This window comes from Erithacus rubecula, assembly GCF_903797595.1.
Source record: "Erithacus rubecula genome assembly, chromosome: 14".
Taxonomy (NCBI): Eukaryota; Metazoa; Chordata; class Aves; order Passeriformes; family Muscicapidae; genus Erithacus; species Erithacus rubecula.
In genome coordinates, this window is record NC_136666.1 from 17,338,825 (window position 1) to 17,366,376 (window position 27,552).

The following is a 27,552-nucleotide window of genomic DNA, read 5'->3' on the forward strand; positions in this document are numbered from 1 at the left end:
ACTAGTGCATTGTCCCTATTATGCAAAATTCAGCTGCCATCACTGCAACAAAAATTTTCTTGAAATAAGGAAATTCTTAATAGGTTTTCAAAAGCTCATATTGCTACAAACCCAGTCAGTATGTGCTCCTGTTTCCACAGATTTGATAGAAAATTAACCAATTAATCGAATTTCTACAGTCTGCTAATTGAACTTCATGAAATAAACATGAAGATTCAGGAAAAACAAAGCAAACAAACCAGAAATCAATTCCTGAATCCCTCTAAATGGCATCTGATCTTTAGCTTCTCTCCTGCAGGATAATGGAAGATATTTTCTACAAACAGATTGCTCCATGCAGAACAATGTCTCCCTGAGACAGTTTCCACTCTCACTGAAATGTGGACCTTTACAAAAATAACTACTCAGCAGTTGTCTCTCTGCAGCACTTAAATTTCAAATAAATATGACCAGAAGAAAAGACAACTTAGTTCTTTCTCAGTGTTTCTGGATTTCCTTAAATGAGGCACCACCAAGAATTGTGGTTGAGCATAGAAAGCAGATAGAATTCAAAGTTCTTGAGTGGAGGAATTTAATACCAAATTATGGAGAACTTGTTTTTAAAGTGATTTTATCATCAGGTTGCATTAACAGCATCAGCATCAAAACAAGCATAGGCTTGTTTTGAGCACATGGAGTCAGATTGAAGGTATAATAAATTATGCTCACTGGTTTAGCACTGACAATAGTGGGGATGGAAACAAGTAAAACACATGTAGCTAATTTTGGGGGTTTAAAAGGTTAAGGCTTTTTTTAAAATTTAGTGAAAAATCTTTGGAGGAATTTATTTATTATCACAGAACTATGATTTTTAATTAACTCAATGTAGCTTCCAAATGCACAAAAGAAAGAGTTATGTTTTTAAATACAACCTAAAAATATTCACTGCTTTTATTTACCAGGCTTCTAAAGTTCTTAGGAAAATTCTCCAGATAAGCATTATATCTTTTCTAAAAAGAAACAGCAAGCCATCTCCATTTCCTTTGATCAGAACCCTGTTTTAATTCTCAGACTCTAACAGAAATATCTCACAAAGGAGAAAACAAAGTTTAAGCAGTTTGCTGTCCCTACAGATGGCCAATTTTAATGCTCAAACACCCACACAGGAGAAATATAGTGCCAGCCTCTCTAGAATCTCGAGGAGAATTCAGCATTGCCTCATGTTCTCCATTCCACAGAATCACACAAAGACTGATACACTCAGCAGACAATTTTTTTCTTAAGAAAAAAATAGGGAAGTGCAAGAGGAGCAGGTTGAATCTAAAACACAGCTTAGATTCACAGATACGACAAAAATCTAATTTTCTGTTCCAGAAATATATTTTTCACTTTTTCCTTCAGCATCCATGAGGACAAAACCACTAAGTTTTGAAAGTTTCATGATACAACCAAAGGAAGAAAATTTGCTTTAGTACAGGTTTACCTGGAATGGGGGAGGCTGGTGCTCTGATTGATATGTCAGTATTCTTCATTGAGGGGAGAGGAAGCAACTCTTGTTCAAATCAATGTGTCAACATATTTACCCTTTGAAGTAACCTGATTTCCCTCCCATTAAAATAGGAACACAATATTTCACTCACAAAAATTGCACAAGAACAATCTTTCCTAAATTTTCCCATAGGTTGTTTGGAAGGCTAACAAGCTGGTGGGTTTAATTTTTGTGCCATCCTTGAGAGGTTTGGCTTAAGACATTAAATTTACAAAAAATTCTTAATTTTTAACTTTTGCTTTTTACTAGGATTGAACAAACAAATTTCAAAAAAACAACTATTCCAATTTTTGTGTGCTGCTGTAATAGGGATCCAGACCTGATCAAGCAGTGAGTAGGAGGGCTGGATAGCAAAGAATCACTTTGTCTTTAAATCTATTTTTTAAAAAAAATCGAGTTTGACATAGTCCAGCTGTTAAGATTTCATGGAATGTTTTTATTAAAATATTGTGCAGCAATTATTATTGGATTTTAAAGTGCCCCACAGGAACTCCAAATAATTGTTACAGAAGTGAGGGGCAAGGTGTATGAAGAGATAAATATATTTGGCACGTTTTATTTTACAAGCACCAGCCAAAATGAACGTGTGTAAATGGATTAATATTTTCTGATGTTTATAAAACATCAAAGGACTGATAAACATCCATCATCCCTTTTTACTGACATATTTGCTCTGTCAATGCACAGAATCACTTGAACAGAGATTTAACTGGAGTTAACAGTATTTACATTAATTACTTTTGATTACTTGACAATTTTAAACATCAAATGCCAGTTATAAAAACATTGTAACCCTTCTTGCCAGACAGGAAGCCAGATTGTTTAAGGGTGAGGCTTTAAAAAGCACATAAAAACTCCATAATACACTATTCTTGTCACAAGTTCTTTGGAGGGCTCAATTACCTCATTTTATATGTCACTCAGTTTGTATAATCTGTCAGGATTATAAAAGACAAAATTCTCTTAATTTTGTATTCCAGCATCATCACTGTATTCTAATACAGACCATACAAATTAGTAATTATTAGCACATGGCACCTTCATCATTCACACAAATATTTTAGTATTTACAAGTTTCAATACAGAAGTTGTTTTCCCTATGATCCACTCTTAAAATATTTAGGTAACTTTATGAAAGAAATGTAAGACTTTATTGTGCTTCTCCCTCCCCATTTTAGTCCTGAGTTAATGCTAAAAATCGGGTTTGTAATTGTCTTAATTATAAGAGGTTATTCCCAAGCCCTTATCACCTGTAACAGAATAGGCTTGGTGGAACAGCTGAACAATATATTATAATAATATATTAGGCAATCAACCTATGATCTCCACCTGGATATGCTTAAAGAGAAGCATATTTCCTCAAGAAAAGCTGGTAATAAAAGCATTCACCTGTGTCACAAGGACAGTGCTGCTCTTCTGTCCTGTTTTGTATCTCATGAACTGAATCTCTTTCAGGTTCCACTGAAAATGCACAGTAAGTCTGAACTGACCTGCTGGAAATACAGGTGGCCCCAGTTCAGACACACACTGTGCTCTCACACCATCTCCTTTGTGTATTTATAAACATGACATGTGAAGATCTCTTTCTTCCCAAATCTCCTTGGAAAGCCAGTGCATCTGCCCTGCTCCCAGGTGCACAGGCACATTCACACCTTTGACAGGCTTCCCCCAGCAAAGCTTTTATATCAATTTATCTTCACTAGGTACACTGCTGCCTGGATCCTAAATCATGGCATATTTACTGCCCACTGGCATCTCTTTGACTTTTGCCACTGCAAGCACAAAGTACACAAGCCTGTTAAAGAGTTCTCTGATGGCTTCTTGGGCTGCCTAAGATCTCAGAATTTATCAGATACAGAGAGGGAAAATAGGATATTGCCTACTATCCAGCCACCTACATACCAGTAATACCATCAACAGAATGAACACAGAAGTAAAAACCACACAGAAAAGCTTTTGCACTAAAACATTCCCCACTAAAGAAATCTGTACCCATGGAAATCTGCACCAATTCAGATTATGTATTACACTGTGCACAAACAAGAAATATGTGAATGATCACTGCAGGATGTTTTTTCAACACCTGTAAAACTCCAGATTTGGATCTACAGCTTGACAAGCTTCTGACAGAGTCTGATTTACCACTCCATGCTCTGCACTGACCACATCAAGCAGGTGATTTGAAAACTGTGGCATCCAGGCAGGAGGAGGGTAGGCAGGAAGGATGTAAGAAGCCAGCAGTAAAATACAAAGGTTCATTCCCCCACCTCGTGGGTAACTACTGAACAACAACTCACAGCACCATCCCTTCATTAGAAACCCTGCTCTGTGTCATTCCACACAGATCTCTGCTGTGCCACAGTGAGCATCCAACTTTAAAACATCTTAGCAATTAACTCCAAGTTGTTTTAAGTAATATGCTGTTTAATTTTTCTAATTCCACAGCAACTCAGAGAATGTCTGTTCTTGATGTTTATCAGTTACTCAAGCTTGGTGCACTCTGTTAAGTGGAGAAGGTCCTGAAAAGTCAGTTGTTCAACTCTTCAAAGTTTCTCATTATACCAAACCTGCATTTTCTTGTTATTTGATTATGTCCCCAAGTGCTGCTTTTAATGACAATTAACCTGCAACTATTCTATGGGATCAGTTGCAGAAGTCTCTTTGGATTCCTTAGGAGCATCTTAGCATATTGTCACAGATGATGAAAAGTCAAAGCAAATTTCTTTCCAGCAGGGAAAGCACAGCCAGAGGTGAAGATGACAAACACAAGGGGAGGCTTTACAAGCACAATCCAGTCCTCACACATCAACTAAGCCAAGGGCAGAATCAGGGTCACATTTATCAGTGCACAGACTAGACCTGTTCAGCTCAGTGATTTACCTATAAAGCTTCAATTACATGTGGGTATGTCATGTATACATGTATACACATGGTATGTCATACCCAGTGTGGAGACATTTCACATTCCTGGAAACTTGTTCCATTATTTAGCACACAAACTGCTTCCCTACTTTTAAATCTTTTTGTTTTGGATGAACATTTTGCAGACTTGCACATCTTTACTGTACTTGCCTCTGATAAACAGCAGAGTACAGAAACAATGAGGATACACACACAAGACCAGTACTGGAAAACAGAACCAAATCACAGTACAAATGCTTGCATATAAAAATTTATTGTCTTTTTTTAAAAAAAAACCATGGCCTTGATATACATGTACAGCCTGGACAGCTAATTTATTTATTGTTAGAGCAGAGCTTTCTATAAACAGGTGATAGCACAGAAATAAAGGCTGTACCACATTTCTTCCCATGTAGCAAAGTGGATTAATAGTCATGTGCATAAAACAAAAATAATATGTGTTAAATGGTCTCTACAAGTTCTGTGTTTGGCAGCTTATTTTCAAATGTTTTAAGCTTTCTAACTTTGGTGAGCTCATAGGTACAAGACTTAAGGTTGAGAGTGCATTTATACAATGTACCAGCCCTTAAATGTAGAGTTTAAAAATCCAGGCCTGATGCACTGCATGGATCTGTAGAAAAATATTGTCATTTTAGTTCATCAAGTTTGTAGCTACAGCTATTATCTATCACAAAACTGAAGTATGACATAGAAATTATTCTTTACAAGAAAAAGAAATTGGAAAGGTGAAATTTTCATGATTTTTCACAAGGTCAGATTTTCTTGTCTGATAGCCAAAGACTGAGAGCAAAAGCCCCAGTTCACTGATCACTGAACTCAAACTGGCTCATACAGTCCTTGACTCAGTTACCTGTGGATGTGCCTCCTGCAACTATGCACTAAAATATACAGAGTTCATTTCTTAGATTTCAGTTTTTGACATACTATGCTAAACCCAGTGTGCTTTTCCTCTTGGATAATTCTTTAGGTTACAGTGACACAACCAAAACCATTAACAGGCACGTGACAGATGAATAATATTTTTCATTTTTAAAGTGCAGATTTTCATTTACAATGTGACAACATTCCAAAGTAAACATTTCCAGACAATAGCATATTTCTTTCATATATATATACTCATTCTCTACTAATTGCTTCAATACAGTATTTTCTCATACTAAACACCCAGAGATGGAATTATATTAGTTAAATTGTGTACAGTAATTTATGGAGAATGTTGTCTAAAACAGAGTTTTTAATTTGTTTCAATCACAAATAGAAGTACTTCATCTGAAAAAACACTAGAACCCCAACTAATACCACCAGTCTGTAAACCATAACCTTAGACTGAAAATAATATAAGCACTTCATTTTAAAACACTGGACACGAAAAAAGGCAGAAAATAAAATTTCTGAGTGGGAAAACATTTTATCAAAACTTGCAATTTTTAAACTGAAATGCATGTTTTAGAAATCCATTGTTTCCAAAAGATTCTTAACTTCTAAACTACAGTGTCAATGGCTGTTAACTTTGCAATAGTATTTTGTATTTACTTTTTGCCTAATGTTTCCATGTTGCTTCTAAGCAATTTTAGGGAGAAAATTGCATTCCAAATGTCAAACTCAGGAAATCCTGTCAGTATCAAGGCAGCATTTAAGGTTTCCTCAACTGCAAGGATGCTTTCTTCACCAGCTTCTCTTGCTTTCTTGTTGTCAGGGCTTCCTGAATGGCACAACAAACCCACTGTAAAAGAACACAGGGAAAGCAAAAAAAAAACACTTAAAGCAGGTAGAACTTTTCTTCCATAAGATGCTACTAAAAAATAGGTAATTTAACAAACATGCCAACATACACACAGGCTGGTCTAAGTTAGATACTGAGCTCCTGATTCACATGCACAATATTCAACTGATAAACAGAAATCCACAAAAGGTAAATGGGTAGTTGCACTTGAAAGCAGAAAAATTTATTTTTAATGTATAGATACCAGCACAAATATTAGCATAGGGAGGTGCAGTTAGGAAATAATACAAAAAAAAGGTAATTAAACACCAGGAAGTATCGTTCTAGTGTGACCTGTGTGTTTGGCCATGCCACTAAGACACAGAGAAACTAAAAGGATTTAAATTACTTCATTTCAAGTGTGATTTGGACCACATGCTGTAAGAGAAAGCTGAAGGAACATTTTCAGACAAGACACAGTAAAAGAACTAAGACAGACCCTTCCAGTACATAAAGGGCCTCAAAATTATAGCAATTTTTTTCCTTCCCAGTCTAACCCATTCTTTTAGGAGGCTCAATCAATTTAATAGCAGCAATTTGGCCCTGATTCTGATTCCATCTGCTGACTTGCCATTTACTGAAGCTACAATTTCAAACATGTTTCCAAGACACTGTGATCTAATTGATTTCACATCTGGTATCAGGGGGAACCTCCTCTCTCATCACCTGATACAACACTACAGTAACACATATGGTTTCCTAGGTAAATTCTTCTACTCTTGAAGTACCCCAGAATTTATTCAAATTGATAGATCATTTTAGATAAGTCACCTACAAGATCCAACCATCCCCAGAACAAAGGCTCACTAAACACTTCAGCCTCCCCAGCACCAACAGGAACAAACATTTAGAGATAAATGGTAGAAAAAACACAAATGGGGAGGGAGGAATCTAAATCAGTCTTTTCATACAAAGTCCACCTGCACTGCCTTAGGTGATCCTGAAATAATCAGGAGCTATGTGGAATCCTACAGACTACAGGGAATTAAAAACAACCTAGTACTTTAGATATTGGAATTATTTTCATTTAATGAACTTTAACATAAAAACTCTAAGACTATGTAGCTTCAACATTTAATTATTATTGCATAAACTCTCTTGAATGCTTTGGACTATCTTGGTCTCACCATACTCTTGGTAAATCACAATTTTCAACACAAAACTATGGTAAGTGATCCTCAGGCACAGGAGTCTGTTCTCTACCAAATCTCTGAACATCACATCTCATTCACATGCTGAGTTTCAACATCTGCTAACAGCATCATAAGAAAAGAAGATTCAAATAATTATTAAAAAAAGAATATACCCTTGCTGTAGCTTCATCCTGAAGCTGAACTGTCTTTACACATTCATGACCTGCACTGTCCTTTCTTTGGAACATCTTTTGATCCTGCAGGAGAGGGGAACAAAAACAAGCTTCAGATGACTCATAAAACAAGAAAGCAGAATCTGATGGCTTGAATCCAATTTCAGGTTAGATTCAACATGGTCTCTGTCCAGCCCAATTATCATATTCTCAAGAAACTTTCAGTAAATCCTATAACATAGTCCCTTAGTTAGCAGTTAAAACCATAAATACATTAAAAGCATGTGTGGACCTCTAGTGAGTGTTAAATAGAAGAAAAATTACATGCTTGTCTTACCAAAACAGTAATTTTTAAAATATTTGCTTCATAGGAGGGATAATGTGTGAATTGTTCAAATAAGTAATCCCACTCTGTAGTTAAATGGCCAATGATTTCCACTTCTTTCACATATATCACTCTCCTGTTCAAGCAAAAAAAAAAAAAAGTTGACACTCAATTTTTCTCTGTGGCTAGAACTTTGCTAGAAAAACTAAACAAAATGAAAGCATATTTAGAAAGTTTTGAGGAAGGACTGCAAACATCTTGAATTCCAAAACTTGTCAGATGAGTTAAATAATAATTTTCATGCTGGTACAAAGACCTAACTCTTGATTTAGAATATTCTTTGATTTACAAGATTATAAACACATATTAACAAACTGTTAGGTTGACTGCAAACACTTCTAATAAGCTAATCTGAAAAATGAAAAATGAAGAGAAAAAAATAATAATATTTCCCTCCACCAAATTGAAATCATGTCAATCCCTTAGAAAGGGATTTAATTAAATTTAAAATTTAATACCTGTTGGTAACAATCAGGTTTGATCTTCTGCCTCTTGGAATTGCACAGTGGTGTCGATACACCTCTTTTTCCAACTTTCTGATGTGCAACTTCTGAAACAGAAAATAATGGATGGAGCCATAAAACCAATGAGTTAACAGCAGAGGCTCCACTGCACTCCAAGTTGTCTGTCTGTGATTAACAGGTTTATGCAGTTTAAGTAATCAAAATGGAAAGATCAGCTTACATAAGTATCAATTAAAAGGTTTGACTTTTTTCTATTTGCATTTTATTTTCTATCATGTATTCAAAAGTTCAACAAATATCTTAAAGCATCATCACACATCACAACTGACTCCAAAAAATCCTTTAATCTCAGAAGTGGATGAATATTCAAGAGCTGAAATCAATAGCACAGTGTTTTCCCAGACTTGCTCTCAAGTGATGTTATGTTTTGAAATATATTTTAATCCAGCATTTTTCAGCAACTAAAACCATAGGGTCAACCAACATATTCTATTAAAAAAAAACCCCTTCTGATCATCTTGAGGATTTCTGAAACTGCACAATGTACATGAAAGGAATGAAGATGCCAAAAAGATTGCTTATCTCAAAGTCTCCTCAAAACATTAGAAGAAACATGGCAGTATATAACTAGAATGAAAACATGAACTCACCTTTTACACCTGAACCATAGCTGTTTCAAAAACAAGTAAAAACTGAAGAAATACAAACCCCACCCCCGTGTGAAGACTGTAATTCAAAGACTGCAATAGATATTCTGAACACTTTTGTTGAATATGAAGAAATTAGACACGCCACATATTTAAACAGATTTATTCATGTTTCTCTATTCAAACTCAAAGCTTTGGAGAGAAAGCCTGTTTCTCATAACTTCAGAAACAATCCCAATAGTATTTTCAGATTTTACATGCAATATGTTACCAAAGTAAGAGTTCCCACTGAGGCCTGTGCCTAGAAGATGCATTGCTTCTCAGGGCTATTCTCAATACACCTGATAGGTGCCAGCACAATGGTGGTGCATTATATAAAAAGGGGGTTGCACTTGATGTAAATTACTCCATGATCTGCACACTCTTAAAATTTAGACATCTTTATGAAAAGCTGCTATTTTTATGAGCATACCAGAGCACTTTGAAGAAGTTAACTCATCCTTATTTCACATGGAAATGAAAGAACCAAAGCAAATTTACACAGCAGAGCCTAGCAGAAATAGAATCTGCAGTTTCCAGCAGTCTATGCTCTGTCACACAACACTGTCTCACCACCCTGCCTCAATTATTCATGAGCTGCTCTGCATCCTTTAACTGGGATATAACACAAAGTAACAGCATTGAATAATGGATGGATGGATGGATGGGAGCAGCCCCTCACTGGGCACAGCCCCTGCCAGCTCATGGCAAAGCCAAGCCAGAGGCTCCCACACCTGCTCCAGCAAACCTCAACTCAAACACTCCCCAGACCATGACTGAAGTGCTTGAGAGCTGATTCCTTGCAAAGCAATTCTCCTAAAGCTGTCCTATTTTTCCTGTGAGTTCTCCAGCTGTGCTGTGCATTTATGTTTAACAGAACACACTGTGAGCTGAGGTGCAGCCTGCAGCACTGCAGGTCTCACTCCTCAGGTTTTGAATTGGCTGAGCACATCCCTGTACAGCCTACACACATTGGATCAGCATTTCTGGGACAAGGAACTGCATCAACAAGTTTACACAACTGAACTGATCTATTACACCTGGCTATGGTCCTCAGTTTGCACCAAAACCCTGGGTGGGTTCTACTTTCCTGTGGAAAAGATTCCTTTTCTTTTAAAACCCAAGACAAGCTCTAATGTCTACATTTCACACAAAAGTAATTAAGTAAAACATTTTTCCATCCAATCACTGGATGATATTGAGGCATCTGTTTCGTAAGGTTACCTTACAAGGCTCTGTGAGTCTATATTTATTTTAAAGGGACATATGAATTAAATGTAGTTAAAATGGATGAGAAGGTGTGGGTTCTGGTTAAACTGCTTGTAACATAGGGTCAAAACTGGGTCCAAAAATAAACAGCACTTATACATATTGTGATTAAATTTGTAAGTGCACATAGAACAGAGTTTCTGACTCTTTTTCACTAAATATCTGATTTAATGTAAAGACACTGTCTTGTCTTGCTTTACTTTGTTTGATAACTTACCTTAGAAAACAAAGCCTTCCCAACACTGATCTTAACACAAAAATCAAGAACAGTTAATTAAACCTCTCATGTATTCCATTAAGTGACTTGTTCAAAGTCACAAACACTATTTAGTGAACTGTACAGAGGATTCATTCCTGGTTTGTACCCAGTTCTAATCTACATCTTTTAAGAAAAATAAAATAACTATATGTGGAGGAACTGCGTAATATAAAATTTTCTGTGTTGGTTGTGCTACCTCTTCCTTTTTGCTAGATGTAAAAAACATAGTAAAAAATACAACAAAAACAAAAAAAAAAAAACACTCAAGAAGAAAAAATTTGGCCTGCTTAGTATATCACAACTTAACTTCATTCAATCCTCTTTAAAAAAATACAATAAATGTTTTTTAATAATTTTAAACTGACCATTACATTCTAAAAGGCATTACCAGCAAAAATGCTTCTGTTCAATATTTTTCCCATGATAGGCAAAAAATTGGCTCTGACAACAGCTTATTAAGCTCAGCTTGCTAATTTCTAAGATGCTGTATTAGTAATGAAATTTATGGCATTGCTTAGTATAGAAATACATATACTTATTTATATGTGTGTGTAAATTCCTGTTAACAGCTGAAAGTTTATTCTTACTTTTTTATGTTGAAGAGCAAAGCCCCTGAAGATTCTGTGAATAAAATCCAGAGTCAGCTAAGCTCACTGTATATTTTAGCTGAGCAAAGTTCATAAAGAATCAGTAGTAGTAATTTGAAGGCATAGTGAGTCAGCAGATGTGTAGCTGACAGTACAGAAAACACAGGTAAAGGTTTTCCAGCATTTCTATGAAAACAGAACTTCTAGGTCATGAAATTACAAGCATTTTCCCAGAAGTAAATTCCAGTCACTATCACTATTTTAAATTTTGCTCAAGATGTAGCTCTGCCCCTCTGTGCACAGCCCTGCCTCTAGGAGAGCACCAATAAATAAATGAACTCAGGATCTAACCACTGTGATTGTTTTTTTTCCAAATGCCTTCCACTGTTGCCATTCATAAGGAGCTAAGCATCCTCAGAAAAATAAATATATTGGAAACAAACCCTCCCTGTCTCCCCATCTGACTCACTCATCTAATCTTGCTGAAGATGGTTATGCAAGTTTGTTTTCTGAGATTGAACAACATGAAACACTGCTTTATTCAACTGCTACACAGAAAAATAGAGAAGGGGAGAGGACATGGTAATTGCAATCATGCCCTTTATGTAAATACTTTAAGCAGATGAAAAACCATGACAGAAACAGACAAGAAATATGGAAAGTGTTTACTCCATTATTCCAGTTCTTGCTGCATGTCAGGAGAGAAGGAGAAAGAAGAGAAATGTTAGAAATAGAACAGGCAATAAGGATAAAAATACTTGTCCAAGCAAGTAGCAAATATCCAGGTTTTGGTTTTAAAGTGTTAATGCAGACAGTTATTTTACTCTAATTTTTCAGCAACAGAATAAGCATTTAAAGGTAAGTATTATGAACATGAAGTCTGAAATACAAATTAACCAGATTCTGACTATCAAGAACTTGAAAACTCATGTTGTGCATGTTCCATGTCTTAGGCACACCCACATGAGGAAGCAGGCTAAATGTCCCCACAGTGCCTGTAGCTATGACAGATTACTATTATCAACAACAGAAGGAAAAACCAAACAGCAATATTTTGAAAATTCATGCAGTTTTTTAAACTGCTGATACAACCAAACAATTCAAGTTTAGTTGTTTAGTCTGCAAACCGGCCTCAGCTTTGTTATAAAGACAAAAATTTGGAACTATCAAAAGGGTTTTTTTTCCACATATTTAAATCTTAATCCTAATAATTCTTTATACTACTACCTCCTTCCAGAGCATGAGAAGTGACTACAGAACATAAAATGGAGAAGACCACAGTTTCCATTTTGCATTCAGCTTCCTCCAAGCACTGAGTTTTCCCTGCTATCCAGTCTCGCTTTGTGAAACAGGCTGGGGCAAATTTTTATTTCAGATAACAACTGCTACAGATTGATTGCAACTGAATCCTTTAACCCTGCAGGTCAGAGAATTTTAACTGTGTTTAGAAGGCAAAACATACCTCAAATAAATCATAGCCCTCAGCCTCCACCCTGTTGTAGGGCCGGATGATGCCGTCCTCACGGATGAGCCGTGGGGGACGGAGATTGGACACTTCTTCAGTTGATTCTGCCACCCTGCCAGAGACAGTGCAACATTATTCTGGCAAGCTTAATACAGTCCTGAGGTTTACCAATGCATCTCTAAGAAGTCACCCTTTCACTTGTCACACATCCCACTTAGGTACCCTGCAGATGTAAATAGTAAAGATACATTGCTAATAATAAATCAAAAGTAGCACTAGCCAATTAAACAGCTACAAAATAAGCTGGAGAAGTTTATTCCCAAATGCAGATAATTTACAAAGGGTTCTCAAGTTTATTAACAGACTATGCAAAGGTCCCATTAAAACACATGGAGCCCCTGATGTGCACTGCTAACCAAATTTCAGACTGGGAAGTTTTACTCTGAAAATTTAGCGGTGCATTTTTCACAGTAAATTTAACTAACATTTCTCCTCAGGGGAAGGAGCAAAATGGAAAAAACTGATTAGTTACTGTCTACCTGAACAACCACACTGCAACATGTTCTCTGAAGCAGCAATTTCCTCATCATCATAAAATACATTGGTTACAGGCTACTGGGCATTTCTCAATCTCACATATCATTCTGCTTTTTGTATTTAACAAATAATCATGTGGCACTACTGGAGCACTTTACCACCTGGTATCCAACATAGTGGGAGTACTTCAGAGCTTCCTCTTGCACTGTACCTTTGAATTCCCTGGAAGGTACTGCTTGCCATATCTACAATGCCTCCTGTGGGACGAGCCACCACTCCCACCAGCCCCTTTCCAATCCCTTTAAAGAATCCAGCTGCACCTTCTTTTTTAGCACCTTTAAAAGAATAGAAACAGAAAAATAAATGTTTTCATTACTTGCTTAACCATAGAATCAAATCATTATTGCTACAGGGGAAGTGTTTTGTATTGGAAACAGCATGGAGTCCTACTGCACAAAGAGCTGTCTGTGGAAAATCCCCCACTACTCCCTGCTCTGCTCACACACATCACTGTTCACTTCACACCTGACCAGCCTCCAGAACTGAGATGTTAACAAGAATCTCCTTCTCATACTTTCAGTCTGGACTACAGGCCAACAGATGAGGTTTTTAATAGGTTGACAGGAATAACAAAATATTCTGAAGACACTGAGATGCACAAGTATGATATAAATTAGATATTTCTATCTCAAAATTACATGGTTCTGGTGATATATAACTAAGGAAGAACCAAAGGAGTGTTCAGAAAGCAGGTGTGGTCACCCACCCAATAGACAAGGACTACATATCAAAGCATCATGCAAAAGCTAGAAAATACCAGACAGATACAACTGACTCCCAACACTTAAATCACTGCAGTTGAAGATAAATAAGAGGCATTTTATCCTGGATATTTTTCAAATCTATCATTTTTATGAACTAATAGGAACAAATATTGACTTCAGGCATAAAAACTATTTTTTTTTTAAGATTTCTCTGACCTTTGGGGTCCCAAAAAAGTTTTTCAGCTGGTGATTTTTACTCTATTATTTTTACTATTATTCTGGCTTCAGATAATAAATCAGGTACTACAGCAGGCCTAACAAAATACATCCCAGAGACAATGCCTTCTGAATGCATACAAAGGTTTAAAAGGTGGTAAAGCAAATAACAGATATAAAGATATTTGAGGAAATCATAGTTTAAATTCACATTTAAATAAGAAATATAAAAATCTTGCTGTGCCTTAGCATCACCATGCTTGGATTGATATTTCTTAACATTACAAAATAAATTGTAAAGTATTGAGAAACCACTTAAGCAGTGTAGTGCAGCCTTGGCACTTACCTTCTACTGGTTTAGTGATGATGCCTGTCACACCTCCAACAACACCCTAAAACAAAAATATTTAAGTACCCTATGAGCAACTGGAATGCTGTCAGTCCAAGTGGACAACCTGTTGCCTCACATCCTTATTTTAATATTTTATAATGGAAAGTTGAGTATCAGAAACACTGTTTGGCTGGGGGTTTTGGCATTGTTTTTTTCTCTTTATATTTTTAAGAGAACTATAACTAAGGGAAAGACTTGAATGACAAAATTGACTGCAAAGTCAAGTAAGGGCCCAGTTATCTTATTTATTATATAAATATGTTTAAGATGAGTTGAATTATTTAGAAATTCATGTTATTTCCCATTCAAGATCCTAACTTCAATTCCTCAGGTTGACCAGAAAAATGACCTCAGACACTACAACTGATACAGCACATTGAGTCTCCTATAAACCTGTTTGTCTCTTCTGTGTAGTTCATTAACTGACAAAAAGCTATCAAACTTCCTTGCAGGTGATTTTCAAGGAAGCTGGCACATCAAACAGCCAAATCCAAATCCATACCCTTAGGAGGCCTTTTCCTCCTTTGGCCAGGCTCTCCCCAAAGTCTCTTGGCTGCCGACCCATCTCCTCTCTCCTTTTCTGCTGAAATTCTTCATCCAGAGTAATGGCAGCCAAGCCTTTGCCAACAGTACCAGTGATCCTGGACACCATCCCTGCTGCCCCACCTGAGGGAACAGGGCAGGAAGCAAAAGTTACTGTGTTTTCACAGTGTAAGAGTTAATAACAAATTCCCTTCATATTCAGTTTAGATATGATGGATTCACCAAAAAAGAACATTGTGACACATACCCACTGTGTGCCCAAGAAGACTTCTAACACCAATTACAAAGCCTTCAGCAAATTCTTCAGGTCCTTGAACAGCACCCTAAAAATGAAATTTATTAGGAATAGCTGAAGACTACACAATGATGCATGTGTTTCAAGAAAAACTAGCAATTCCTTTACATTGATGCAAGTAAGACCATCTGAATAGATTTATTTCTTTGAAATTCACATTAGAAAATTACTGCTGCCTTTCTTTTCAGGGTATGGAATGCAGTGACAACAAACTCTAAGCCTACCAGTACAATCAATCAGCCTTTTATAAAGACAAAGAATCAGGAACTCATACCTGGAATGGCTCATAGAAGAAAGCTTCCACTCCCTCAGACAAACCTCTGATCAAACCAAATGGATTTCCAAGAACATCTAATCCAAGTACAAGAACATACATCTGTTTCAGGAACTAAATGGTGAGAGGGAAGAAAAAAGGCAAACAACAAAATCAGTGTTATGAGCTGTTGTCACATACATCAGAACCTAAGCCTGGGTCATTTTTTAATTTACTACCCTAGTAAGGCATTGGAGTGCCCAACTAAGTACTTGGTGAAGAAAATAAAATCTTCTTTAAGACACATACTCAAAGTTTTACACAAAGGCTTGACTAAATAAGCTTACTTGTTCACTATAATGTCTAATAACTCTCATCCTCAGTTGATCTCTCTTGCAGAACTGGTATTTAATTTCAAAGAAAGCAAGTCTGAAAGACAAGTAATCAAACGTTAGTTCAAGACACCCTTCCTCATGCAAATATTTCTCTGCTTTCCTTCATAGAATGCTGAAGGCTACTGCCTTAAAAAAGATCCCAAACCCACCTTCCCTTCATTCCTCCCCTTCCCCTAAGGCTGTTTAAACTTACACTAGAATCAGTCAGCAAAATTTACCATGGATCCAACTATTAAGTGTACAGCAGCTTTAGTCAAAACAATGCAAACAAGCAACCCCAACCAATTTTGCTTACTTGAAAATAAGATCATCCACATCTGTTAAAGTAGCTCCAATACTTTTCAACAGCAAATTCAGAGAATGGATGGCAATCATTTCTTCCCCTTTATCTGATGCTTCTCCACCAGAAGCCAGAGACAAACTCAAATGCAACTGTCAAGGCAGAATTAGTAAAACAAAACAAATCAAGACCTGGCTTTCAGCAATATGATTATATTATACCCATTGATTCTTCCCACTTAGTTATGGTTAAAGGTCAGTTTGTACTCAAAGGCAACAGAGGAATTTTTCCAACAAAGTATTAAATTCTAGAGAATGTAAAATCTCCACTAGGGATGTATTTACTGAAATGAATTAATTGGATGTTTTATTAACCAATAATCTATCACATACCTTAATTGGAGAAATATGGAAATGTTCAAAGAAGCTGAGCATTGACAGGTCTGTTAGGGAAGACTCCATTAGCTCAGTGTTAAGGGCATCCACATCTTGCTGAATTAATTTAGACTGGTTTCAATATTTAAAAAAAAGAGGAAGTTAATCTTATCCATATGTGTAATACAAGTAATCATATTATATCTAAATGTTTTATATATATAAAAATAAAGAGTAGAAAAATAATCATAGTTAAATACAGTTGACTAACTACTTAAATATGAGTGTACTAATGAATCCTGGGATAGCAAAAAAACCCAAACAACCTATAACAGACACAAAATTTCTGGGTGATCTTTTCATTTTATATTTCATTGATATTCATTAAATTCCCCAATCCCTTAAGGTCCCATTCCAGCAAAAGTCATTTTCTCTCATTACCCTTCGTCTTTCAGCTTCTGGGTCTGTAGATGGAGTGAAAAGTTCACTAAGTGCTCCTAAAAATCCTTGATCAATTTTCAGTGCCATTTCCTGGATAAGAACCATGAAGTACCTAACATGGGGAAAAAAAGTGTACACTTGTGTAAATTTGACTTAAATATTATTACCTGCTTAGCCTACACAAGTGAAATCTTGCTATGCAATGTCATATATTAAGATTTATCCACAATATCAACTGTCAATTTATGACTGGCCAGCACTTCACAGAAAACAGATATGCAACTCTGATACTGTAGTAAAGGAAATAATTCTGACTACTAAGAATTTGCATAACAGTCCCTTCATGTGGGCAGTCATTTTTTAGAAGTAAGTTCCTTCTTGAAAAATGTTTTTTTACTGGAGACATTTAAAAACTCAATCTGAAGTCAAGACTGGTTTGGATAAGAGAACAAACTTAAGAATAAAGGTTCCTAAAATATATTACATCTCTAAAACCAAATTACAATGCACTGTTACACTCACTTGAATTGCAGGACTTGGCTGTATTCATTGAATCTAGTGATGATGCTGATGTCAATGAAGGGCTTTGGTTCTAAAGAGAAAAAGATACTTTAAAAAATTGCCAAGCTCCTATTTTCAAGGCTGAATAAATCTGATATTAATATAGGTTTTCTCTTACCTGAATCCAAAGCAATTGACTTGGGAGGGGCCACAGGGTGAAACACAACAGGAAACATGGATCCTGGCAATTGATTATCAACCTTCAAAAATGTTGCATAATAACAGGAAGATTTTAGTGACATGATAATCAAACCCAGTTCCCATTATGAGTAACTTGTTTATAAATTGTGTTCAAGAGGAATGTCCTATTTATTTGGGTAGGAAGAGGAAAGAGCAAAAGGATTACTCTGATATCATTGTGGAATTTTACTCATACAAGGTCAGATGGTTGCAAGTGCTGCACAAGGGATGCTTAAGAGAGGTTCACACCCACAAAGACTCACTCACAAGGTCTGCAGCTGATGGCATACATTGACTGTATGGTGAAAACCACCTCCAGACTAAAGTAAAACCAAAATGAAAGATCAAAGGAAAGAGCAAACTTCCCCACCAGTTGGTCAGAAAAAGCACCAGGGTCCTCAGTAAAGGACAGCAAGAGGAGATGAAGATGGCAATGATGATGACTCAACATTATTTCCCTCTAGCACTAAACACCTCTCACTAATACCCACTAAAGTGCTCTACTGGCAAATTTAGCAACAGTATGAGTACTGACTGGACTATGCTGATCTGCTGCAAGTGTTGCACATTAATTAATTAATAGATACACTACTGCATACTATTTTAGAATATTTAAATGTCTGTTCTCTACTTCCCATCAGACAGGCAGTTTTTGTACTAAAGGTCTCTAAACCCCTAGATGCAGAATAATGCTACGCTTTGGTGTAAAAACTACAGAAAACCAATTTTGAAAAAGGTTGAGGTCTGTTTTAAAATACTAAAACACTCCATCACAGCACCCTGCTTTACATTAGCACACAGTTTTGTGGATTTCTTTCCACAAAAAATCCTGGGATTACAGTTCTGCAATACTTTTCCATCACAGCACCCCTGCAACTCTGACGTAGCGAGCAAAGCACCACATGCATAAAATCTGGAGATACTTCTTCACATAAATGAAAAAAGCCTTAATGCATCTGTTTGGTTTTGAAAGCAGAGGAAGGCTGGTACCTGCAGCCAGTACAACTGAGCCCTTAAGCTTCTCTGGTGAGGTGACTGCTTGAATTCCACCTGAATTCCTGACAGGAAGTTACGGCGGATGCTGCACCTGACTGGGAGGCGCATTTCCATCGGAGAATTACTGAAATTCACCTGCAAATGTAAAAAAGCAGAGCCAAGATACAGTTTAATTTGGGAAACAATAAAATAGCACATTACTAGTTAACAGACTAGCAAATGAAGTCTGTGGTTTTCCTCATTATCAGATGACAAGGCTACTGAATTTCTCCATCTAATTAACTACATGGAAAGTAGTGAAAAAAGCATCAGTTAGTCTGACAAGGACATTATATTGCAGCTTTAGCTGTCCCAAGCATGAACCTCTCTGTCACCTAAGTAGCTATTTCTTCATGAGTTATATATTACAGTGGCATAATTAAAGATATTTATATGGAGATGACTTTTCCCAGCTGATGTTTTTCCCCTATGCTGAAATTTTTAAGTTATGAGAAGCAGAAGTATAAAGGTCTCCTTTATTGAGAGTGAAATGTAATGACCTATAGATAAAATATTTAATACTATGTACTATAAATGCACTACTGCAATGGTCAAAACTTCAGTATTCAAAGAGTTAAGGGTATATATGTTTTTCAAATGAAAGAATGATATAGGAAACAAGCTTGACTATGGTACTATAAAATGGTTGTATTGGACTTAACCATTTGAATACACTTCTTATGCATGGAAAACAGATATGTGCAATTAATGTCTGAAAAGGCTAAGTCAGGTAAGTGGATTAATTTCAAGAGTCCTTGAACATAACAGACTCCTTTAGCACATCAAGTAATGGGACCTGCACCTTATCAAGAAGCTAAAACCAAATTTTCTGGAAAGAATTTAGGGTATATACTGCAAATATAGGATCACAACTAACATGCAGACATCAAGCAATCTTTCCTACTATACAAAAGAAAAATCCTTTGAAATTCTTACCTCATAATACAAGCCTGGATAATATTTCAGTACTGCCTCACTATCAACACAAGACAAACCATCCTACTGTGTAAAATGTGTAACTATTTAAATAAAAATCTTGCCTCTTGTTTCCTTTTCTTTACATAGCATCTGTTCCAATTTATCAAACCAGAAATCTGTTTTAACTGTTATATTTCTTCTGTATTTAAGCATTTAAACACTGAAACTCAATACATACCTCAGTATTGCTGTCCAGTTTATGCCAACCACGACCTTGGAAAGCACTCTTGGAGAGATACTTTTGATATGCTTGTTCCAACAGGTTTATTTGTTTTTGATTAAATGGTATCCACTTCTGCCTTGGTTTCCGTTCCCAAACAACATCAGAACTGCAAGACAAATAATAAAGTTAACAATTTCAAAGTACTTATAGTTTCTTATGCATGCAAACCATGTAAAATATATTTTTCTAATTTCTCAGGCTCAAAAAACCCTATTATATCTTAACTAGGAAAAGGAGGCAGTTAAATCCTATTGGTTCTAATTCCACAATAGGAGTACATGCAAAACTTTATTTTAATTAAAAATATTTTAACTTGAAACATATCCCCTTCAACTCTATTGCTAAAATTACAATACCCTGCCAAATTTTGGTTATTCGAAGGAATATTTACACTTCCACATGCAATACCTAGTAATTCCTATGTAAGAGATTTCTTTTTTATTTTCATTGTTAACTAGAGAAAGTCCAAGACTGTGGATTGACAAGTTTATTTCTTGATCAGGTTGCTCCAGCTCCTCTGCTTGTCGTGCTTTAGAAACCAATGCCACGTCATCTGTGAAAAGCAGCACCCGCTGCCGACCATCCAGGAAAGACACCCAGTGAATCTGAGTATTTGCATTGTAGGGGAACTGGCCACAGTCATCCTGGGTGAGGGAAAAAAAAGCATATTACATGAGAAAATCCATGCTGTTGCTCTATGTTTATAAGCAAGTTTATAGGCAAAACAAACCAGAAGTCAGTATTTTTCCTGTTTGCTCAGTTCACCGCATTGAAAGAAGCTGGGATATTTTTTTTCCCCCCTTTCATAGACTAAACATTCCAGCAATACTTGTGGTCTAGAATATTAAAAGTCATTAGGAAACAAAGGCCTTCAGAGCAAAGCAAAAGGCTTGGAATCTTAGTAATGGCAGAAGAAGGCAATAAATAATATAGCATGAAACAGTAAAAGCTGACAACTACTAAGATCTCTGCTTTTCAAAAGGAGATACTCCATATTTTTTAATCTGTAAGGCAAAATTGAGATAATCAAAGCCCTTTTCTCAAAAGCCCCAACAAATCATGAATGTAATCATATTCATATGGTAAGGAAATTTGTTTTAAACTAAAACCATTTTTAAATGTGAAAAATTTAACCCAAGGAAGTGTTCATACAGTAAAGCACACTATAACTGGTTCTGTCTGAGTTCAGGTATGTGAAACTAATTTCCAATACAACTGAAACTCAAGTTTGCTTCCTGTCCCTTCTTTTACCTAGTAATATTTTTCAGTTTTGTTAACTCTCTGCTACTGAACAGACAAATCAAGCCATCTCAGAAGAATTCATTTAGTGTATGGTGCAAATTGGCAGCTAATTAAAGACAGACACCTTGGACTATCAAAACATCTAAAATCTTGCTCCTTGACAGTACCTATAAGTCTCCTACAGGATAAGACAGATGCAGAGTTACTGAGGAAGCTTTCTCCCAGATAGTTTCAATTTTGGAGTAATCCTAAATAGGTTCAGCATTTACTTCTCCCCTTAGAAACTTTACCTTAAGTAGGTCATGTTCACCAAAACTTTGAGAGTAGCCCCAAGTGAATTTTCTGGGTTTGGTTGGATCAGTCCAGGCAAAGAGGCATACTTGCCTTGGTTTCAACTCCATTTCCTCTTGTAATCCACTGCAGGTTAAAAACAAAGGAGAAAATCACAGCATTCAGTGGTTAAAAGCACTGATAGAAGTGGTGCAAACAAACCCCAGTACTAAACACTCCACCCCTCCAGCAGTGAGACATGAAGGACCTAATTTATTTAACCAGACAAGTCCAGCTGTAGGTTCACCAGCTCTTGGTGATGTTTAACCAGGACATCCCTCAGTTTAACAAGCAACAGTGAATTGTTTCCTTCACATACCTCTGTTTATATCTGAGAGAGTCCCATGGAGTATGGTTGACAATCAGAGCTGGGGCAGCTCCCTCGTGGTAATCTGTGAAGCTTATCACAGTAGAATGCTCTGAGACATTCACATCTACCAGCAAGCCCCCATTCTGGAGAGGAAGTTTGACAAAACCCAATATTTGTTCATTAATGCATTAATTCAAGTTAGAACTATGATATGCATTATATCCAAAGACTCTACTGAATATGGTACCTTTATAAACACATTCCCTAATGCTAGGCTAGAGTGAGTTCTGAAAATATAATATTCTTCATTTAAGTCAAATCAGTTTAACAACATGTAATAGCTTATCAAGAAATCCTAAAATAGAATGCATTTTTGTTACCTATTTAAACAAATTGCAGACACCCAAGACACACCCTCTGCAAAAAGCCCTGATGTCAGAGGTGCAGTAACTTTAAGTTACCTTTGTAACTTAATACCTTTGTAACTTAATAGCAAAAAAATCTAATTTCCTAGAAGCTTGTCACAAGTAAATCAACTTGACTACACAACTATGAAAACATTAACAACACTGCAAACTTGATTCATAACTTTTTTTATGCAACAGAACTGAATGACATGCAGTGTACCCATAACTTTGTACCTTAAGTTTTGATCTTGATGATTTCATTGAGTCAAGCTACCATACAGCTAAAATAAAGAATCAACAACAGACTACACAAAGTCAGTCTCACCAATTCTTCCAGTTTCAGAAGAGTACCATTATCCTGGGTTTTAAACAGGAATGGTTTGGATGAGCTTTCATAGCCAACTACTCTTACACAAAGTTCACCAGATGAGTTTTCAGGCCAAAATGGAAGACACTGTAAGACAAGAAATATTCATGATTTTAACATTCCATATATGTTCAATATGACATCCCAGAAGTAAAACAAACTGGTTTGTGTGGCTCTCTCACATGCCTTAGTTGTTACTCAAGTATCTCCTGATGAACATATCTACATCTACTAAGTTACCTAAACTGAAGGAGTTGATAAATGTACCACCAGTATATGCAACCTTTACTGTTCAAGTTCCCTTGGGATGTCAAACATTGATTTCATGCCACCAGAAGAGACAGTTTCCATCAGAGAACTGCTCTTCCCTTAAGTGACACCTAAACACCAGTTCTTTGTCTACAATGACATGAAAAGGAAAAAACATGAAACATTACCTCTGAAGCTGAGATATAATTCCATTTATTAGTTGGAAGAGAACCATTAGGACCAATTTCTCCAACTTCAAGTTCCAGAGATGATTTGTTTGCTATTGTGTAGAATGGAGTGAAAGTAACTATCCTGGTAAGGTTGAAACTGCTCATTCTGATGCTAACTCCAACCTGTTGAACAAGAATTTGAGCAAATCATCAACAACAAGCTAAGAAGAAAAGTCATGATGGAAAAAATTGAAAAGCCAACATCAGTGTAATTATGAAGCCTAACACAACACTCCTGTTCTGTCCACCTGAAGTAAAAGCACCAAACATGCAGGAAAATCAGCAGATTATGCAACACAACTAACACAAGAGTAAACTGAAAGGCTTAGCAGCAGCATTTTATAGCTGTAGCTTTTGTGGGGAAAACCCATCAGAAACCCCTCTAGAGTAAATCATGACAACTTAAAATGACTATTATAATCAGAAAACAGTTAAAGACTACATGAAAACACAACTATCCACATCTCTTTACTCTGCTTAGTTGTGAAAATGTAGTCTTGAATCAGAAGCACAGATCTAAACACTTGCAAACAATTGTGAACAATTATCTCCACTATGCATGTTCATCACTGTGTTTTCAAACAGCTGAATACAACATATGTGTAGAAAATAAGTCAAGCCAAAAGAACTCAAAGAGAACTTCATAAAACACTGAGGCATATCTTACCAGATAGTCCATGTTATTAGCTGAACACCTGACACATCCATAGCTGCCTACAGTATCAAGGGAAAAGCTACTGGACCAAGTGCTAGTTGAAATACAGAGCTGGATCTACACACAAAAAACAACAGGCAAAGAGGTTCAGTAAACTCATTTTCATTCTGTAGCTAATGCATTATGGTGTGCAATTATATTACCTAGCAATGTAAAGACAACACTTCTGTGCTTTTAACATCTTCCATATATTAGGACAACCTAAGAATGTAGTATCATTACTCATATTCTGATTTCTTAATCTGTGATCAACTTCTGGGGAAGATGTTATAGTAAAGGGTATCAAAGAGTAATCCTCACTGGCTCATACTCATGACAGCCCACATAGATGGGAAAAAATCACAATTTCTTGGTCTTGAAGAGATGGAAGGAAATAATCAAATCAACACTGTTTTTCAACCATTTCTTCAACTATTGTTAGGTCAAAAAACACTTCTACTGCAGTTCTCTTCACTTGACCATGTAAACCTCACATCATACCAAAATCAAAACAAAAGGAACGTGTTTATGGTGTGCATTTCAAATGTACCTGTTTTTAAATGTATATGTTTAAATTCAAAAGTACCAAAGAAAGCAGCAGCCAAATTAAAGCCTTTTGACTTAAAAGCACATTAAAATATTCCTTACATAAAATGTGTATGTGTTTTCCCCCTCAGAGCATGGCCTAAAGACTGCCATGTAAAGTTGGCATACCTTGTTCTTACTGAAGATATTTTTCTTTTTAAATGAAAACAAAACAATATCCCTGTAGTCTGCTGGATGCTTCACGTGGGTGTCTTCAGCTCGGTACTGGAGAACACGGGAAGTTTTGTTGATAATCCAGTAGGGACTGAAGACAGATAAAACCATATGAGTCCCAACCCTCCTGGAATGGATGTGAACATCCACTGTCATCTCTGAGGCAGAATGAGATGTGAAGCGCACAGGAAAGAATTCTGGCATCCCATCACAAATTTTAAGATGGCCATTCCAGTCTTTGCCTTGGTATTTTAACAACACAAGCTCCATTATTTCTCCACTGATTCTTGAATGAAAAACATCTGCAGCACTTCCTTCAGTTAGTTCACGGGCTTCTGCAGTTCCCTGTAGCAAAAATTAGAGAAGGCAAAGTTAAGTTTTCAAGACATAAAATTCAGGGGTTCAAGAACCAGCATTTTATTCTCTTGTAGGATGTACATTTCAGATATCTCAGCATGTCCTCATCTCCAATCACTTTCACTGGAGATTGATCCTGCAAATAACTTGAGATCAACAGCACTTTACAGAACAAAGATGGTGGTTCTAAATGCTCAAACCTGTTGTATTTACTAAAATCACTCAGCCTTAATGAAGAAATATTACATACTGAAAATACTAAACAGACAAGAAAACGGTCTGTGTAGCATCCTTCAAATATTCTTCCAATTTGTGCAAGCAAGACCTCACAATGGTCATAAGAATCAGTGTTAGAATGGAGAGAATTTGCATTTTCTACATAGAAAAAAAAAGCTCTAGAACTTACAGATCTCTTCTTGTGAAGTTAAAGACAGCTTACAAAATACAAACAGAATCTCAGAAGAATATAAAAGAAAAAAACTAATCTGGTACAGGATTCCTGTTAAAGAAGCAAGGCAGAGCTGACCAGGTACACTCAGATTTAAAACAATCCCCAAAACATTGAGAACTGATTAATTTACAATAGAAAATACAAACCCCAACATTCAGCATCTTCCACACTTACATTCACCTTCACTTTTAAGTAAATGTATTCTTACTTAAAACCAAGTAAAGCAAAACAAATAAAACCATAAAGTAACTTACCTCAAGTAAATATCTCAAGGAGTAGGGTAGAAGATTCCTCACAGTCAGTGTAGGATAAAGGTGGATAATGTAGGCAGGATCCAACTCCTCTACAGAACTTGAAACAAAATTTAGTTCATCAGGTACAGCTGTTGAGCTGATTATTAGAGGCAAGAAACTGGTCTCAATGGCTGGGCACTGTAACAAGCAGTTGACTTCATTGCTCCTGTGTAACTCTTCCCTCCAGGCAATGTAAGTTGTAGACTCCTTGAACTGACCCTCAAATATTCCTGTTGGTTGGACATACAGATGGCACCTACAAGAAAAGAGCAGGAATTGTACACAATGGCTTTGCACTCATACCTAACTTCATCAGTTTTAGAGTCATGGCTGATATTCTGAAGTTTGGTAGCACACTAATTCCCTAATAAAGATGGCAATTTGGAGTTTTAGTCCAGTCAGGAAGACTTCTACGTGCACATTAAGGTTTCAAAATTAATGCTGTATCTGTGCATCAGTGCCACAGAGTCTGGCCCTACCAAGCAGAGAAAACATACCTGTATGAATGCAAGGGAACATGAAACTCTTCTTCTGGCTTGGATATTCCAACTGGCTTCAGCACCTTGGAGCCTTTAGCCAGGCTATAGATCACAAATGGAATTGAAAAATGGTTCTTGATCTAGAATCAAAATGAGTTAATTTTTCACTATATTTCTATGGTACAAATTTCTAAAGGAAAAATATCAGTAGCAACAAGGAAAACTAACATTAGTCGATTTAACCAAAATTCCTCTAAAAAACAAACTTGAGCTGTCTTAAAACACAAATATATGAGAAAACTCCGAGTCCCATGAATTGAAAAACACACTTAAAATATCACATAGCATAAAAGTATCCCCAATGCTGAACCAAACAGAAAAAGGAAAACCAAAGGAAAATTCATGTAACAAATAGAACAAAACACTTAGTAACTGGCCTTAAAGTAACATTTCAGAAAAAGCACGATCTCAAAAAAAATGCATTAAGGAAGAAAAGGAAGGTGAGGATTGCAGAGCAGTGCAGTCAGAGGTTTGGGATGTGTGGCTGGGTTTTTACCTGCAGGGGGGAGCGCACAGTAATGACTTTATTTCCCTCCACAGCATCCACCTGCACGACAATGGAGTCCAGGTGATCTGCAGCATCCCTGACCTTGTACAGGCGGCGGCCAGGCTTGGCCACGGGGATGCTCAGTGCCTCTTGATATCCCTGAAGCTCTGACCCAGAAAAACAGACAAACATCTTTAGCAGCAGCACAAAGCACATTACTACTTCCTATTTGAACAGCTGCTCAAAACTCAGCAACTACCAGGACCAAAGCATCAAGTGCAAAAGCACTTAAATGGTACTAGAGTATCACTGAAGGCAAGTTTTAGGGTCTAAATACTCCTCAACTCCACAAATTTACAGGATGATTTATACTGCAAGCAGTTATCAAAGGTATTTGTTGGCTGAGTTAATGAAAACAGAACAAGCTTTGTATTATGGCCAAGTACCTTCATATGGGATGTGATGGAAAGGGAAAAACTCAGATGATTACATATTAGTAGTTATTGTAACCTGTTTTCTTAGGAACATTTCCTGGCAAAGCTAAAAACACAGAATCATAACTGGTCTCAAGTAGCTGGGTAACTACAGAAAGCCAGATAAAAGTAGGGATAGGAGAAATGGAAATCCTATTTAACAGCAGCTAGAACACACAGGCCTATGTCACAGGGGCCTCTAAAATGGTCTATCAATGACTCCACTAGAATGTCTTCCAGTTCTCCCAAGGGGTAGGAAAAATAT

General features: G+C 36.5%; 1 protein-coding gene across 1 annotated transcript in view; it reads right to left on the bottom strand.

Annotated features, from left to right (window-relative positions):
* Positions 1-4,687: 4,687 nt before the first annotated feature.
* The window catches only part of VPS13C (vacuolar protein sorting 13 homolog C), a 67,654-nt gene continuing 44,789 nt past the window's right edge, over positions 4,688-27,552 (bottom strand). Inside the window, exons 56-83 of the mRNA XM_079318227.1 lie at positions 26,824-26,981; positions 26,286-26,407; positions 25,750-26,044; positions 24,643-25,032; positions 23,902-24,006; positions 23,193-23,357; positions 22,714-22,842; positions 21,991-22,124; positions 21,632-21,758; positions 20,508-20,743; positions 20,055-20,205; positions 18,854-18,994; positions 17,802-17,883; positions 17,645-17,714; positions 17,123-17,234; positions 16,700-16,813; positions 16,323-16,459; positions 15,980-16,061; positions 15,654-15,767; positions 15,332-15,407; positions 15,044-15,207; positions 14,497-14,542; positions 13,382-13,505; positions 12,631-12,745; positions 8,362-8,453; positions 7,856-7,979; positions 7,519-7,602; positions 4,688-6,173 (exon numbers count right to left, since the gene is read on the bottom strand). Coding sequence (XP_079174353.1) covers positions 6,084-6,173; positions 7,519-7,602; positions 7,856-7,979; positions 8,362-8,453; positions 12,631-12,745; positions 13,382-13,505; positions 14,497-14,542; positions 15,044-15,207; positions 15,332-15,407; positions 15,654-15,767; positions 15,980-16,061; positions 16,323-16,459; positions 16,700-16,813; positions 17,123-17,234; positions 17,645-17,714; positions 17,802-17,883; positions 18,854-18,994; positions 20,055-20,205; positions 20,508-20,743; positions 21,632-21,758; positions 21,991-22,124; positions 22,714-22,842; positions 23,193-23,357; positions 23,902-24,006; positions 24,643-25,032; positions 25,750-26,044; positions 26,286-26,407; positions 26,824-26,981 — 3,779 coding nt within the window. The 3' untranslated portion in view covers positions 4,688-6,083. The remainder of the gene's footprint in view (positions 6,174-7,518; positions 7,603-7,855; positions 7,980-8,361; positions 8,454-12,630; positions 12,746-13,381; positions 13,506-14,496; positions 14,543-15,043; positions 15,208-15,331; positions 15,408-15,653; positions 15,768-15,979; positions 16,062-16,322; positions 16,460-16,699; positions 16,814-17,122; positions 17,235-17,644; positions 17,715-17,801; positions 17,884-18,853; positions 18,995-20,054; positions 20,206-20,507; positions 20,744-21,631; positions 21,759-21,990; positions 22,125-22,713; positions 22,843-23,192; positions 23,358-23,901; positions 24,007-24,642; positions 25,033-25,749; positions 26,045-26,285; positions 26,408-26,823; positions 26,982-27,552) is intronic.